Consider the following 17,138-nt stretch of genomic DNA (forward strand, 5'->3'; position numbering starts at 1 on the left):
AAATTCACTAGCCCTACTTTACTAGTTAATATAATTTTACTAAATAATAGTAATAATCGGATATAACACCTAAAGAGGGAGATAGAGCTCAAAAACACTAACATTGGGAGATGGGATGGGGGCAGGATATTCATATTTACAAAATAGACTTAAACTGCAACATTTGACCAGAAATAATTCACTAGCCGTCAGGCATGGCAATAGTAGTTATTTACTAGCCCAACATTGAATATCACTAGGCATGGGAGTGGAACTACCATAATCTAGAAGCCCTGACAATCCAAGTGTAAAGTGCTTGAAGGTGATCATATTTGTATGAAATTCCTTCAGGAGTGTAAAGCGACATCAACATTTAAATGGCCACGGACAAGGTCCTCCCAGACTGTCGGAGTGGAGTGCTTAGAAAGTTGTTTCATCTTTCTTGGGCCTTTAACAGTTGAAGGACATGAGCCTTTTATTCTGCCAGTTGCAGGACGTAAAATCCAAATATTACAAAATAAAGCTGGCAAATAAGGACATTACAAGCTAAGTAGATTGTGTGTCTTGTATGCAGCAGTGTACATATGAATGACAGGTAATCTTTCAATGTTAATTATCTAATTACTCCATTACATGCAGATTCATATCAAATATTATTTCCTAATACAATTATGAATTAAAATCTTTAAAAAGATTAAGAGCAATCTCAGTTTATTTAACTGAAATCTAAATATTAAAAAAAAAGGTCCCTTCCTAAACAAAATTGCCATTTTCACACTGCATTGTTTGAAAGCTGATATGCTAATACTAATGCAATCAACATTATTTTTAACTAGTATTCTAAAAAAACATATTGAAATTTCTTTTCTAATTCAGTTATAGATATTGTTTGAAGATTAGTATTTAATGGTTTCTGTTCAACATAAATCATTTTTAAATAGAAGAATATTGCTAAAACATTACCAAAAATCATCAGAAAACTTAAAATCCTTGGCCTTATTAATTAAAACATAGTTACTCATAACAGTTTACTATTTCAAAAAACACCTCAGTTTATCTTTAGAAATGTATCACATAAAAGCTTATGATTATGCTGTACCTATGTGTCCTCATATTTTTATGCTGTGCATGTAATCATATCACTAATTATTTTATAAACCGTAACAGCTGTAGGTCCAATTTTTTATAAAACATTTCACTAGTCACATTGCTTTTTAATTTTTTTTTTTTTTTTATAGAATGCTACATAGTTCATTTTGGGGTCCCAGTGACTCTTTATACAACCTTTCCCGTGAAACTGCCCTAAACTCACCTCATCATTTTTTCACTATGACAACAAGATACTAAATAACAACAACACAATGAAGATTTTTTTATTTTTTTTGTTTTACTTTTGTATTGTCACAGCTTACCCCCACTATCTGGTGAGGATAGCCATTTTCAAAATAATTGTTCAGATTCCATTTTTGTTTTAATGGCAGGTCCATATTTAATTCCTTATACCTCAAAATGTGCTCCTTATGAAAATCACTTATAAATCACTGCATTTTACCTTCAAACGTAAAGTGTCAAATTAATAAGGGTACAGCCCAATAGCTTTGCCCAACCATTAGTGACCAATATTTGTATGCTTCAATTTTACATTGCCTTAAACTATTTTCCAAACAAAAAATATTACATTGGTAGAAGTAGTTAACAAAATCTGTTCCACATATTTGTGCAATTAGATATTAATTTAGTCTTATATAAGTATTAACACATCAAATACACATCTCCCATTATAGTTATAAGGCATGGAAACAATAAAACCACAGTAAATTTTAGTATAAAGAATTATAATATACATGACATGGGAAGCACTTTTTCAGGTATAAAGAACAGACTTCTAGATGGGCCATCAGTCAACAAATATATTTTCTGAGTGTCAATCACATATGCAAAAATATATGTAGCAAAGGAAGAATACTAAAATGTGTTGTTTCCGTTATCATTTGATTGGACCATATTTATATAGTAAGGTATATTTTGAAAAATCTTCTGTCAAGTAATTTATTATATTTATAGAACACTGATATGTTGAAAAACTGACGATTATTTAAGCCAGGTGCAATGCTAAATATCCTGCACATAGCTTAAACAATGGTACTCTTTTTTTTTGTATATTTACCTATTGTGGTGTTTCATACAGTATAAATGTAACAGTAAAATATAAATGACCACAGTGAATGTAGGTCAAAGTAAATTGGTTTTATCATAACCATTCAGTTACCCTCAAAACACATTCATGTTTATAGCATAGAGGAACTTCTTAAGTATAATTTTTTTCAGGTATCAGTACTAAACAAGAAGATAAAAATTTAATTTAATATGTGGGTTTTTTTTTTTTGTGAAGTCAACACATGAAAAATGTAAAACAAAGCCTTTTTTTTAATCTGAGTGAATTGGGTTTTCCTTCTTTTTTCAATGTAAAATATAACTACTAAGATGCTATTTTTGTGCTTGTGTTTACATACAGGATTGCAAATTTATTGACACTCAGAACCCATACTTAAACACACATCAACTTAGTAAGCCTGCAGGAACCAATCTGCAGGAGACTGCTTACATGAACAAATCAATATATATATGTATTTTAAATATCCAATTTCACAAATGTCTATTACAGTAATATACTTTTAATATTTGTTTTTAAATGTTTTCTTTGAGATCATTTTTTGTTAAGTTTGTAAACATGACATTAGTTTAAATTTGGCCTCATTCTGTGTAAAGCCAAATAGAATACCTGTAACAAATGCAAAACAACAGTTGTGCTAAACAGCACGTCAGACGACATAACCATACAAGTGTTACCTGCCTTTTTTTGGAAATGGAGAAATGCCCTGTTTTCTTTAAAAACGAGTTTAAGATTCTCTCCATAACATAACTATGAATACCACTGACCAAATATTGAATGCAGATATACAGTAAACAGCTGCAAATCAAAAATAGCTCTATTTCACCATGTGTTTGATGAGCTTTTTTTTTTAAAAAGGAGGTCTATCGCAAAATAATTGTAGTGGGTCTACTTCGAGTACAATAATATTATCAACACTGTATCAAATGGAAACACATAACAACACCAATAATTGTCAAATACACAAATTTGCATATGTAGCAGAAAAAAGATGGCAGCTTAATTAAAGAATGTTTTGTGTGTTTTTTAAATGTATTAAAGGCGAAGGTATAACATGTTATGGAAATATGCCATTCAATGGAAGTCCTGTATGATACAAGACTGGCTGAAATGATTATTTAAGGCAAGGTGACCAAAAACAAGCCCAGCAACATACAGAAAGAAAAAAAACATAATGCAAAGAAAACAATACATACACATTCATATTGGTAACAGTACAAATATATATCGTACAAATAGGTTCATACCGAAATATTCCAGATTTTTCAAAGTTTTTAATTTTGTAATACCCTATTCAAGACTAGATACAAACAAGATCTCTAAACCAACTTTGTAGCCGACAATAAAAGGTTTGATGGATGAAAAGCTAATGGCTACTGCTGACAATAAAATAAAGAAGAAAAGAAGAAAAAAAACCCAGAAATTTATTTTTACTGGTAAAACCACTAGCAATTGAAAAGAAAATACATGTAAATAGTTTTTAAAGTACTGACTGAAACAAAAACAAATCTACCCCAAGTATGATGTTGATCCAGAATTCTGTATCAAAACATTTTTTTTTTTTACTTTTATGTTGAGCTAACTAAAAATGTACAGCACCTAAAAAAGAAGAAGATATGACAGTTAACAGATGTGAAAGCTGTAGTACACATTGAGCAGATGCTTTCATCCTTAAAATGTAACAAACCTATAAACTTTGAAAAACTAGGAAATTTTGCTACATAAATAATCAGAAAAAAACACCTGCAAAATCATACATATGTGAATATTCAAAACATTATTACTATTGTCAATATTACAAATTTGTGTACATAACATACATCACCTGTTTACATATAGAAACTATTCTGTACAGAAAAACAGTTTATTGTGCACAAAAATAAATCCGTTGCAGTTATCTCTTCTTGCTATTCTATTTCAATACATCTACATACAGAAAAAAAAATCCTACTCAACCACTATTTAAGTGCATTAGCAAGTTAACTGAAGTCAACTTGATATTGTGTTTTTGAATAGACATTAATCCATTGAAGTATGTCTAGGACAATATATCTCACCAAAAAATGCAATTACAAGTATGTCCTACGTATGACCTCAAACCAGAAACTAGAGAAAACTTGGGAGTCTTCTCTTTTATAGATACATTACCCGTCCTCAACAAGTGCACCCCCCCCCCCCCCCCCTCCCCCGCAAGTGGTCTGGTAATGTTGAAAAGAAAACATCAATAGCTGGTCAAGTTCAGATTACCTGGTTCACTAATATGTTGTAACAAACAAATATGCCAAATACCAAACACACACGTAACTATGCTATGACACTTTTGACATACTGTATTACTTATGTGAAAAAAGCTATTTCGTTTTTCTATAAAATGTTATAAGGCAGGTTTTGAAAAGGTAAATCCATTTAAAAATATTTACACCTGAACAGTATGTATTCACTGGAACTGACTTTTGGGAGTCAAGATTTCAATATAATATTTACCTATCAAAAACACAATAACAGTTAGACACTACATTAAAATACACTTAAAATGAAGAAATCATTATAAAACACTGAACTGTTTCAGTTCATCTGTCAATATAACTGATATTATTTAATGGACCATCTGCATATGCTAACTGATGACCATTAGAGAAGTTTAGATCTAGTGAAAACATAAATATTACACATGCAGGCTTCCAAATCTGGCATTTAATTTTCCATAATTATTACAGACTTCTATTTTTTTTATTTTTTTTTTTAAAAGAAAAAAAAAGGTCTGAATGAAGTACCTTCAATTTATTGTCAAATATGTTTGTCTGGTACTTGCTCCTTTAGTGCTCATAAACAATCAGGCGTTATTCTTGCTGGAGGTTTCTTAAAAACGTATACCATTTTTTAAAATATGGTGTTTTTGTGAGAAAAAAACAACAAAAAACCAAAGAAGAAAAAAAAAAAAAAAAAACCAAACAAACATGCAAAATATGCCAATGAACTTCATGACTATTATGCTGGCCTGTCAAAGATAACAAAAATAAAATAAATAAAACAAAAATAAATAAAGAAAGAAAAGCAACTCCATGCATCACCGTTACATCTTTTTCAACAGAAGTATTAAATAGCACTTTATTAAGTATGGCTTTAAATAAAGTATCATACAGGACAAATGAATGTATGTTTCTGGTGCTGATACAGTTTTTTAAGTAAAAGGAAATTAGTACATATATTACATAACGTTTTTTTTTTGCAAAAATTGTTTTAAAATAAATTTTTGAAATGTTTTCCATTAATTTTATGACAAGAAAACAGCAATTTTACACACTTTACTTTTTTTTGCTTGTTGACTTAACCACAAAATTAACAATTGAGATATAAAATAATTTTACTGTTATTTTATTAAAAAAATGTTTTAATCAGTAATCATATTGTGCTTCTTGTTTTTTTTTTGTTTTTTTTTCTTCTTCTTGTACTGCCTAGTGAGATTATGTAAAGCAAATTAAAGTACTGTATACCTAATATTATAACAATTTAAATGCACTTTGAGGGTAACTTCTAGGAAACTCGGCTTAGATTTTTGTCTGAAATATGGTCACCGATACAACAGTACCTGTTCTACAGACAGATGTACAGAAAAATAAATATGTTTCACAAACAGATATTACATCTCTATTGCTGGAATAATTTACTCAATAATATAGTTTGTTAATGACACAAAACCCCCGATCTTCAGTCTTAAAGGCAAATCACAATAACTGTGATACACAAAAAAAAAGAAACAACTTACAAAATAACTTATGTACAGCTGGGTCTGGAAGAAAACATGTTTAACAATCATAAATGACAAGAAAAATAAGAACATACAATAAAGTAATCCAATGAAAACTGTGGGGAGGATCGCACTGAACACACAGTATTTAACATGACACCACAGAAAAAAATACAACACAAAAATAAACCCCCAAAAAATACTGCACAAAAACACCAAAACAAACACAATATGCACCAAACATTGACACATTACATGTAAACATTCACTGTTTATAGGACCAAAAAATAGCCTCTTAGACAAATCTTCAATTTATTAAGATAAAAAATCGACTAAACCTACTTTCTTTATATATTACATCCAGCCACAATTGATTCCATGTCATGTTCCATGTTAACCAATAAGCACCACTACAAAAATAAGTCACTAGTATTACCAATTCCTTCATCCTACGCCACAGAGCATGGCCCAACAAGTGGATGAAACGTCTGCTGCAATGTAGATTATTGGTAAATATTAGCTAGTGTCCTCATTATCTATGAAACTCAATGGTGAATCAAATACACTGTACCAATAGCCTTATATGCATGTTGAAACTGTTTCATGGAATATGGCACAGAATTTTTAAACACACTAATCTAATATTCCTACTACAAAGTTGTGATGAAAGTGATCTAGGTCGCACCCACACATCAGTGAAGCAGATTGAAGAATTATGAGGCATTTTAGTGACATTTTAAAATATGCATGAATCCAGTGATAGTGTCTTTAAAGCACTATGGTTTTCTTGAACAAGTATCCTTCCCACCCACTCACCATCCCCACAAACTTGAATTTTAACAGTATTGTTTATGATGAAGTCAACAAAGATATACTGAAGCTAATAAGGGCATGAATCAGCTTTTCAGTAGGGGTGTCATGTTGAGTTTGGCCTGGTAGAACATAAAGTACAAATGTCCTGTACCAACAGATTCTCCTCAATAGCTCGGAAACAAAGACCAATTTTTATTAAAGAGGATGCTATGGTTTTGATAGTGAGGTTTTGTCTTTACCATTCCAAGAAGTTAATTGAAAATGCTTTTATTACAATTAAAAGATATTGGATGATTTGACTAGAGACACAGATTTGTATCAAATGAGCGCAAAAAAAAGAAAAAGAAAAAAGAAGAAGCAATGTTAAAATGATCATTTTGGAGTCTACTAACAGCTATTAAGTAACTAATCACAATAACCTAAGAAATGTGTAGGAACACAGTAAGCAGAACCCCTCCCCACAATCCAAATGATTCTTCCCTCCATTCTAAATTATGACAGCTGCCAAAAACATGTATACAGACTGTTTAAAGCAAGACTCATCCCACACCGATGTCAAAACCATAGCACATTCCTGGTAAAATGTCCACTAGTACATACAGAACATGGTACAAAACCACAACATGTCAAAACAAAATATCAAACAAATGAGGGCAAATGTGAAAAGCTCTTTTGATTTTAAAGACGTGTCCGAGTCCCACCACTAATCTGTATTTGCTGCAGTAATCCATAGTAACACATTTTAACATGTCTTTATGCTCATACACCTATCTACCCTATTAATTATGATTCTGAAAATGGCCATTTTCAGTCTACATATTTCCTGGTTTTTATCCATGTTTTCATGTTTATACAAAAATAGAATAATGCCCACTTGTACATATTTTTACACAAACGAAAATATTCAGTATAATACATAACTTGTAGGTTTTTTGTGTTTTTTAAATCTTCTCATTTAAATTTAAATTATTAGAAATAATAAAATTAGTTTTATAGTTTTCCTTTAAAACAGCTACAACAAACAATACAAAGATGATTTTTTTGATTTTTTAAACAAAACCCCTCTAAATAACAGTAATTGCAAAGTACTAGTAATAGTTTAAAACCAATTTTTAAACTTAACTTATTTCCCATATATTATTTGTTAGTGTACGAAATATATAGATAATTATATATACTTAAGTATCTGACCAAAATATGAGGTGATGATGATGATGATGATGATGAAACAACTATTAATGACCTTTCAGACAATATGAAGATAATGTAAGTGTTAAAAGAATACAACCCACAACAGAAGATCTAAGAGAAATACCACAGCACTCTCCAGTGATTACATGTACTTAATAATGCATATGTAGTAGTGCTGGTATAAAATGCTCCTCAGTGGAGGTTGATTTATTGGTTAAATTACTTTCGAAATCTTCTGAAAACCCCCAACCCAGAGGTATATTTTGATATGTTCGGACAGATGAAGCTCTGTTTTGGTCAAATGTATCCAGCAGCAGCTTCTTTTTTACCACAAAGACAACACTGTCTTCAATCACAGTCAGACAGTACGGATCTTCAAGAATATTTGTAAACATCCACTCCCTACTAGATATGGGGAATCTCGGCAATCATATTTCCCGCCTAAATGTGACGAAATTTCCAAGCCCACTATATTTTACAACCATAACCTCAATCACCATTCCAATTGTATTGGCTGTCGACAGCAATTTCACCATCTGCATGTACTATGCATCTGTGTAGATCTTCATTGCTGTGTCGCATATATTAATAAATGTAGATATAATTGACAGTCTATTTTCTTATTATCTTCGCAAATGATTTTGTCACCATCTGCATTCTTTTTCTCTTTTTTTTGACGGCCATACAGTACATGTTTCTTTGGGGATTTTATGTTTGTAAACATGTTATAAGGTGTCAGATTTAAAGTGACTTACATCTTTGTTGGAAAATCTGGTCAATTCTTTGAGACACAATCACTTGACAGTCATGTTACAAATATTGGACTTATTGGTAAAGTGTTCAATTTCATTCTGAACAGCACACATCTCTGTATTACTGATGATGTTCTAGTACATTTGGTAGGCACTGGTAGAAAGATCTCATTGTCCAACCACAGACTTCTGCACTCTTCCCTGGTAGTGCTGACAATGGCTTCGATTACATTGCTGTCACTTCCAGTATTGCAAATAATGGGCGGGCACCTCAAATTCTTGATCGATCTTCACCTCTTCCTCTTACTAAAATTGTCCACTTCTGTTACAATAAGAAAATCAATGGCAAACATCCAAAGAAAATAGCTTGCCAGTTATATCTGTATTTATAACTTTCAAAAGCTATTTTCAGGCTTTCCTTCTTCCTACATTTTTGACGACGACATAAAATTAACCTCTACTTTATACCAACACAACTACACGTACAATGAAGGTATTTACAGAACAAAATGAAGCTCTCAATTCACAACACACTTGCATCAATTATGTATTAACAGCAGCAATTAGGTAATTTTCTTCCATATTATATCTTCTTCAATATTGAAGAAAATAACCAAATTGGATAAAAACATTTTTTTTTTTAGCTTATATATATATATATATATACGATTTAAATTTGACAAATGACAATTTAACAAGTTACTCGGGACTGCAGACAACACTTAGGTAGACACCACATTAGACACTTCACGTCAGTGCATAAAGGAATTTAGTAGTTGGGGGCACAAAAACAAAGAAAAAGAAGAAGAAAAGACTCAAAAATTCACATACCAAATTAAAGACCAAAAGTTGACACTTTGACACACAGAAAAACTTGACACTTTGTACAAGACAACACACAATATAAGATATGCATTTTGAACTGTGACACAATAACAAACATACATAAAAAAAAAAAAACTATGTACACTTCACAAACACCACACAATGTCATAAACAAACGACATATTTACATAAGCTACTTGAACGAGGTACAAGTTATGGAATATCTTTCCATTTCAAAAACCAAAAAAAAAAAAAAAATACATTTTCAACAAAATAAAGTTCACAGGATGGGAATGAAATGCAGTGCTCTTCTTCACACTACAAAATGTATGAACGTGATGGCAATACTGTTTACATTAAAATAAGAACATGACATGATAAAGAAAGGAAAAAGTATCTAATTTCTCAAAGTAACTTGTGGCAATATCTTATTTCCCGTAAGCATAAACATACATAGCCTATATAACATTTTCTACAAAACAGCTATTGCATCCAAACCGTTTGAAAGTTCCACATCTTTACTCAATATAACTTCTTCATTTTTTTCTTGTTAACAGTGAATGCTGTTCAATACTTCAAAAACTGGGATTCGTGAGAATGTCAAAAAACCATCATATATAGATACTGATATTTACAGACTATTTATAATATGTACACAGCACTAAAGACTACACACCATTCACTCGCAGATTCAGACCACTGTATCACATCATTCTCACAAATAACAAAATATAGGACAAACTTGCAATACAACCAGACTCTCACAAAACCAACGAGACTGCACTAGTTTGTGTATCACACCAATCCATCCATCACAAGAGAGGAACACTAGTTCAGTTGGTAAGAGCCTGTCGCGCCCCTTCCAGATCATCCAGGGTGAGCACCTTCTGACCTTGCACTGGAAGTGGCGGCATGGTTGGCAGCTGATTCTTAAGAACTTCTGGGCTGAACCATTTCAAAATGTGCGGGTCACTGCCAATGCCTTTGTTTCCACTCATTGAAGTTATAGGTGTCGACTGCATGTTAGGTGACAATGGGCCATTCAGATCTGCAAAGAAAACTAAAATATGTAAAGCTATCAAAAAAACATGTTTTCCACAGCTCAAAAGAATGAAACCTTACAAGAGATACAACTCTGTACTAATTCCACTCTAAATACAAGATGTTGGTTGAAGACGAACTAATAACATAATACTAATACATGGACAGATGACATACCAATAACCATTTCTTTCAGCAAATATAGTATATTTTTAACATACACACACACACATACACTACAATCTTTGAAATTAATGGAATTATTTTAATAATTTTTAGACAGATTATACTGCTGTTTAAAATTTGTCAAAGCGCATGAAATTCAAAATATTCACACCCATAACCAACTAGTAGAGGGACCTATGACATACCTCCTTCAAATTCTCTCACTCACTCTCTCTCACTCTCACTCTCTCTCACTCTCACTCTCACTCACTCACTCTCTCTCACAAATGCTGTCAAAATACACTTACTCAATTTCTGGCCTGGCATAACATGAGGTGAAATGGCCCTGCCAAGCACAGCACTGATAGCAGGATTCCCTGCAGGAGTCAGGCCAATACTGTTAGCCACACTGCTCCTAGGACTCAGCATAGGCGACACAACCGGAGGAAACCTGGCTCCCTGCAACCGAGGGTCAACCATTCTCTGCTGAGCCTGGAATGCCACCAACTGGTTTATTTGGTTCAATTGGTTCATCTGGTTCAGCTGATTGATGGCGTTAACTGTCAAGCAACAAAATTAAGTTCAGAGAAGAATTCTCAAAAAAACAAAAACAACCAGAAAACATTTACCCAAACTATGTCACCACAATTCTGTTCCAACCTACTACTTATCTGATAGTCAATAAGCAGTAAATGTCACATGCAATTTATACAACTTCCTTGCTTGAAAAATAGGTTAAAATATATATTATACTAAGCGACAAAATAAATGCAAATAAATACAAATAACTTGTACATAATCCTCATGGTGTAAAATATCGTACGATATTCATTACAATAGAAAATCTCTTTTAAATGTCTTGAAAGCACAAAAATCTCAATATTTTAGTATTCTTCTATTTATTTTACACCACCACCCAAAACAACACATTTTATCATTATCATCTGCCATTTCTTTTGTTGGTAATTATACAATTTTTAAAAGACAAGTCCTTAACAGTTGTATAACCTGACAAAAATAAATAACCGGTTGGTCATCCTATATTAAAACACATTTTATTTACAAAAATAAAATTATCACATCATATTTCAGTATTTAATACAGAAGATCTTGAGAAATAAAACTTTTGTGAAGGCTTGGACCGATAACCGTCCATGACTATACATTAAAGGGGTTTCACAACCACACAATTACTGCTACGTACAACAATAACTGATCATAATGGGCCAAATTTACAAAACCTATTTATTTGTTACACACATTTAACTACATACGTTTAAGAAAAACAGGCTTAGCATTCATAGAAGTGTTATTTGTTTATTATTTTTTAAATTATATATTAACCACAAAATGTATTACTTATAGCAGGCCAACTGCTACATCATCACCAACTACACTCAAAATGGTGACCTATCACTATCCGTAACAGTAACAGCCTGGTTGCGAAACCTGTCTGAAAATCATAAAATATATTACCACTAGCTGCATTTGGTGCTAGGTTCCTCTGCATCATCTGCTGCATGAGAAGGGCATTTGCGGCTACTGGGTGAACGGGTGGTGGTAGAGATGGCGGTGGGAGGCTCGACTGCACAGGTAAGCGACCAGTGATTGGCACACCAAACGACTGTGCTGACACTGGAGTTCCCAGAGGTCGACCCAGCTGAGTGTTCTGAATCTGTCTCAGCTGCTGCTGCTGCTGCTGTTGCTGCTGCTGCTGCTGCTGTTGTAAGCGTTGCTGCTCCAGAAGTTTCGACATATCATTTCCGACTGTACAGTTTGTTCCAACTATTGCCCGCTGACCATCTGAGCGCATAGTTGGTGTTGCTGCGGACATGCCAGTAAGAGGTCGTGCGTTGCCAGGGGATGACATTGAGACTGGAGTCATACTCGTCATTCCAGCCAGCATTGTGGGGATGCCACTCTGTACATTTGGCACTGAGCTTCCTGAATCTATTTAAAAACAAATAATTTTGTTGGTCTAAACCTCCACAAATTGCAATAAACAATTATTTAATTCATGCATCAGTTGCTCATTTCTATTTGGCATAGCCGGAATTGATAAAGTCAGGCTTACCTATGCACATTAACAGCCAGATAGCCAGTATTTATGGTCATTATTTCCATTCACTGAAAGTAATTTCTTTTTAAACTACAATTTGTGTATTTCATTATTTTCAGTATTAATAAAATGGTCATATTTGTCGTCAAATTAGCTGTCACAATCAGTTATTAATTCCTCAAAATGACCCTAACATTCCACTATTGCCAAAAACTACTTTTTCAGTTCAAAATTACCAGGTATTCCTAAAAAAAAGAAGAAGTAAATCCGGCATTATTTTCTGTAAAATATTTCCAGTTGTTCTATTACTACAAAAGGGCAGGAAATATGACTTTCTCGATGCACTGCATGCAGTATACTGCATGTTGGCTTGCTGAATGAAATGTATTGCCTGCAGTATCCTGAAGGTTAAGTTGATAAAATGTCCTAGACTTCCATCTCTTACAGAATTGGATGTATCTAAAGTTACAGTTTTGTTTAACACCACCACTAGAGCACATTGATTTATTTATCATCTGCTAAGGGATGTAAAACATTTGATAATTCTAACATCATTTTTGAGGAAACTCATTACATTTTTATATAAAGCAAGGGATCTTTTATATGCACCATCCTACAAACAGGATAGCACATACCACAGCCTTTGATATACCAGTTGTGGTGCACTGGCTGGAATGAGAAATAAACTCAATGACGGGGATTGATCCCTGACCGACCGTGCATCAGTCGAGCACTTTACCACTGGGCTATGTCTATTAAGTTGAAGAAATTAATTAAAATTCCATAGATGAAAAAAAGAATAATCTATTAATGAAATCAGTCTTTATCAGCAAAACATCCAATAAGAAATTACCTTTAACAATGGGTCTTCCAGGAACGGGTGCTGTGCTGAACATCGGGGGCATGGTGTTTGCTACATTGTTTTGAGGCATGCTGCACTGCATGGGTCTCTGACCAACGACTGGCCGCATTCCCTTGTCCTTTGGAAGTGCACCTAGGATAGGCATGGGCTTGTTCACACCGCTTTGGACAGATATTCCTGACATCTTCAGCTGTAAGCGTAAATTGGGAATTAATGAATGCTTAATGGCACCATAGCACAAAATAGAACTGTTACAGTGCTTAATGCTGCATCATTATTAACCAAGTAAGTAACATTCCTTACAAAAAAAACCTGTTTGTAAACTGTGATGTTCCGATTTGATGGTGATTACTGTGCATACCAGTCTTCACATTTTGCTAAATGATTATACTTTTGAAATATAAAAATTGCATCAACTTGTGTTTTGTGTTGGTTTTACTCTTTCGAAAAACTGATCAACATATTTTTTTTATTTATTGTCAGTACAAGTGCCTTTACGGTTACATTTAAATGATAAACATCAAAAAAGATTTGACATTTTGTTCTTATCCATAATTATACATTTTTGGTGTAAATAGCTCATTGATATAAGAAATAAACTGGAGAAAACATTAATCATTTTCTCTTTTATGTATACTTAACCTAACCTCAACAAATGGTTTATTCTCCCTATGTAAGTAGAATATGCTATTTGCTGAGGTCAGGTTAAGTTGAAAACATCCTCTGTGCACTACATGATTATTGGAGTACAAAAAAAGAAGACGACGCATTATGCCTGAATCATTTAAGAAATTAACAAGCATTATGCCGTAGTCATTTAAGAAATTAACAAGCATTATGCCGTAGTCATTTAAGAAATTAACAAGCATTTTATGCTTCAGTCATTTAAGAAATTAACAAGCATTATGCCGTAGTCATTTAAGAAATTAACAAGCATTATCCCGTAGTCATTTAAGAAATTAACAAGCATTTTATGCCTCAGTCATTTAAGAAATTAACAAGCATTATGCCGTAGTCATTTAAGAAATTAACAAGCATTATGCCAGAGTCATTTAAGAAATTAACAAACATTATGCCGTAGTCATTTAAGACATTAACAAGCATTTTATGCCTGTCATTTAAGAAATTAACAAGCATTATGCCGTAGTCATTTAAGAAATTAACAAGCATTTTATGCCTCAGTCATTTAAGAAATTAACAAGCATTATGCCCCAATCATTTAAGAATTTTGCATAAATCACCTTGTCCTCAATATGCATCATAACCTGCTCCGGGTCGTTACTGAAGTTGATTCCGGGAAGAGCCATTATCTCCTGGTCCTGCTGAGACATGATCTGAGAGTTGTCCAGTTTGCGCTCGTTGCCCCCTTCAGATCGGTCGGCCTCATTGTCATCACCGTTCTCGTTCAAACTGTCCGGCTTGACGAGCTGCTTGATGGGCGGGCACTGTACAGGCGAGTCTGTAACAAAGGGGAATGGAATGTCTGTGTAATGACACCCCAGAAATTTGTTTAATCAGTATATGTATGTTTAGAGTATTCAATATGCAGTGTAATTGCAACACACACATGGGTTGAGAGAGTGTGGCATAAAATCACCATCACCATTCAGTTACTCTTATCGAATATCAGACGTAAGTTAAATACCCCTTTTTTCTAAACTATGTATCTTGGGAACCCAACAGGTCTATCCACCAAGGATAATGGAGCACATTAACCTTCTGACTACTGCAGGCGAGATATCTCGCCCGACGTCACGTCAGTCGATATACTGTGCACTGTATACAGTGCATTCCCCAATTCATATTTCCCGCCGTTTTGCACACGACACTCACCTGAAACGGAAATATAATTAAAGAAAAAAGATTTTTTTTCAAAATGGTGATTTTTGTTTTGATTTTTTCAATTGAAAATACCTTGAAATTTTGAGTTCAAAAAGTGGTTTTCGGCAAGTATTTTCGCTTGACAACAATGGCGGCACGTCGCGGTAATTTTCAGGGATCGATAGCTGATTGTAACAGCTAATTTGATAATAAATTTGATCGTTTTACCAACAACGAAAATTACCAAATATTGCAATATGAATCGTAGTTCAGGTTTAAAAAAAAATTCTGGTCAGAAAACCACTGTTATCGGGAATAATGGACATAAATACTGGACAGCTGGCCACAAATGCCCGTAAGTAAACGCAACTTTTTCGATTTTTTGCCTAATTTTAATCACCATTAGCCGATCTAAAATAATAAAAATTACGAAAAAAGACACGAAAATAATACTTACCGATTCATATATGAACTTTATTTCATGTATTTATGAAACATTTAAGTGAATATATGTGAGTAAAAATTATAAACTTGTACCCACTCAACGTGGTTTTTGTTAAAAATTAATCCAGTAGTCTAAAGGTTAACCACCATATATCAGATCAACTCTTTATCCATTATGAACGGAAACTTAAGTCATAGTATGATCGAACATAAAATCCATCAGGGAAAATGTCAACTAGACCAGAGATTTGGCTTGGGACGGACGTGCCTGAACCTTGAAAGGATATAGGCACGTCAATAGAATTTATGTCAAGACAACTAATTATTCCTAGTCTAAATGATGAAACACTGAAAATTTGAGGTATTTTGGTTTGGTTATGTGAATAAATATTAACATTGAAATTTCAATCATGTAATTCTAACTAATTCCCAACACCATTTAGATCACATTAATTTCTCTTACTGTGACTGCTGTCGGAGTCTCTCTTTTCTTTTTCAGTAACGCGGTCACTGTGCATCTTCCTGATGACAGAGGTAGGGGTAAATGCAACAGACATTGTAGGCTGTGGAAAGAAGAGGAGGAAAACCCTGCTATATTTATTGCACTATGGTAAATGGTACTCACTAGCCTTACTGTCTTCTTAAGATGTTTCTAAGAATAACAAAAAATAAGCAAATCTCATAACAATTATACTCTTTGTTTGTCAAGAAAAGGTCACAACGGGTCAATTCTTTGATTTGTTGTAGTTAGTGATTACAACAGATTAATATGACTTATGCAAACTAAGTTATAACGTTTTTTGATTTTCTCAGTCAACTGGTATACACGATGTGTGTTAAATTGTAGTCTAATATTATCCCATGAAATCACAGTTAGAAATTAAATATCATTTACTTAAATAAGATATTAACTTCAAATAAACACAAGTAATATTTTTTGTAAATACTTATGCTCATGTACATACAAAATATATTCATACAATCTATACAGAATTTAAAAACCAGATAATGTTCTTAACTTAATAAGATTTGGGCCAAACGTGCTATGTACCCAACAAGCATTGTACAACACAAACAACAAATTTGGCATCAATGCAATATTGAACTAAATATCCTTTCAGGATATTAAACATACTTTCACTTGGCCAGTCATTGCAGATGTCTCTGATACAAACTTCTGTTGTGCCATCTGGTTTGGTGACCGAGATCTGAAAAGAAGAAAGAACTGAATAAGACCACTAACAAGTCATAAACATAAGAGACGA

General features: G+C 33.1%; 1 protein-coding gene across 2 annotated transcripts in view; it reads right to left on the reverse strand.

Moving 5' to 3' along the window:
• Positions 1–1,338: 1,338 nt before the first annotated feature.
• The window catches only part of LOC121368006 (eukaryotic translation initiation factor 4E transporter-like), a 52,548-nt gene continuing 36,748 nt past the window's right edge, over positions 1,339–17,138 (reverse strand). The window contains exons 18-24 of one of the 2 annotated variants that reach the window (XM_041492506.1): positions 17,009–17,081; positions 16,337–16,436; positions 14,850–15,067; positions 13,600–13,798; positions 12,164–12,637; positions 10,996–11,247; positions 1,339–10,529 (exon numbers count right to left, since the gene is read on the reverse strand). In XM_041492506.1, the coding sequence (XP_041348440.1) occupies positions 10,315–10,529; positions 10,996–11,247; positions 12,164–12,637; positions 13,600–13,798; positions 14,850–15,067; positions 16,337–16,436; positions 17,009–17,081 (1,531 nt within the window). In that variant the 3' untranslated portion in view covers positions 1,339–10,314. Of the gene's footprint in view, positions 10,530–10,995; positions 11,248–12,163; positions 12,638–13,599; positions 13,799–14,849; positions 15,092–16,336; positions 16,437–17,008; positions 17,082–17,138 lie in introns of both variants that reach the window. The other variant, XM_041492505.1, reaches the window with a different exon arrangement.

Source organism: Gigantopelta aegis, chromosome 3 (genome assembly GCF_016097555.1).
Source record: "Gigantopelta aegis isolate Gae_Host chromosome 3, Gae_host_genome, whole genome shotgun sequence".
In the NCBI taxonomy this organism is placed as follows: domain Eukaryota; kingdom Metazoa; phylum Mollusca; class Gastropoda; order Neomphalida; family Peltospiridae; genus Gigantopelta; species Gigantopelta aegis.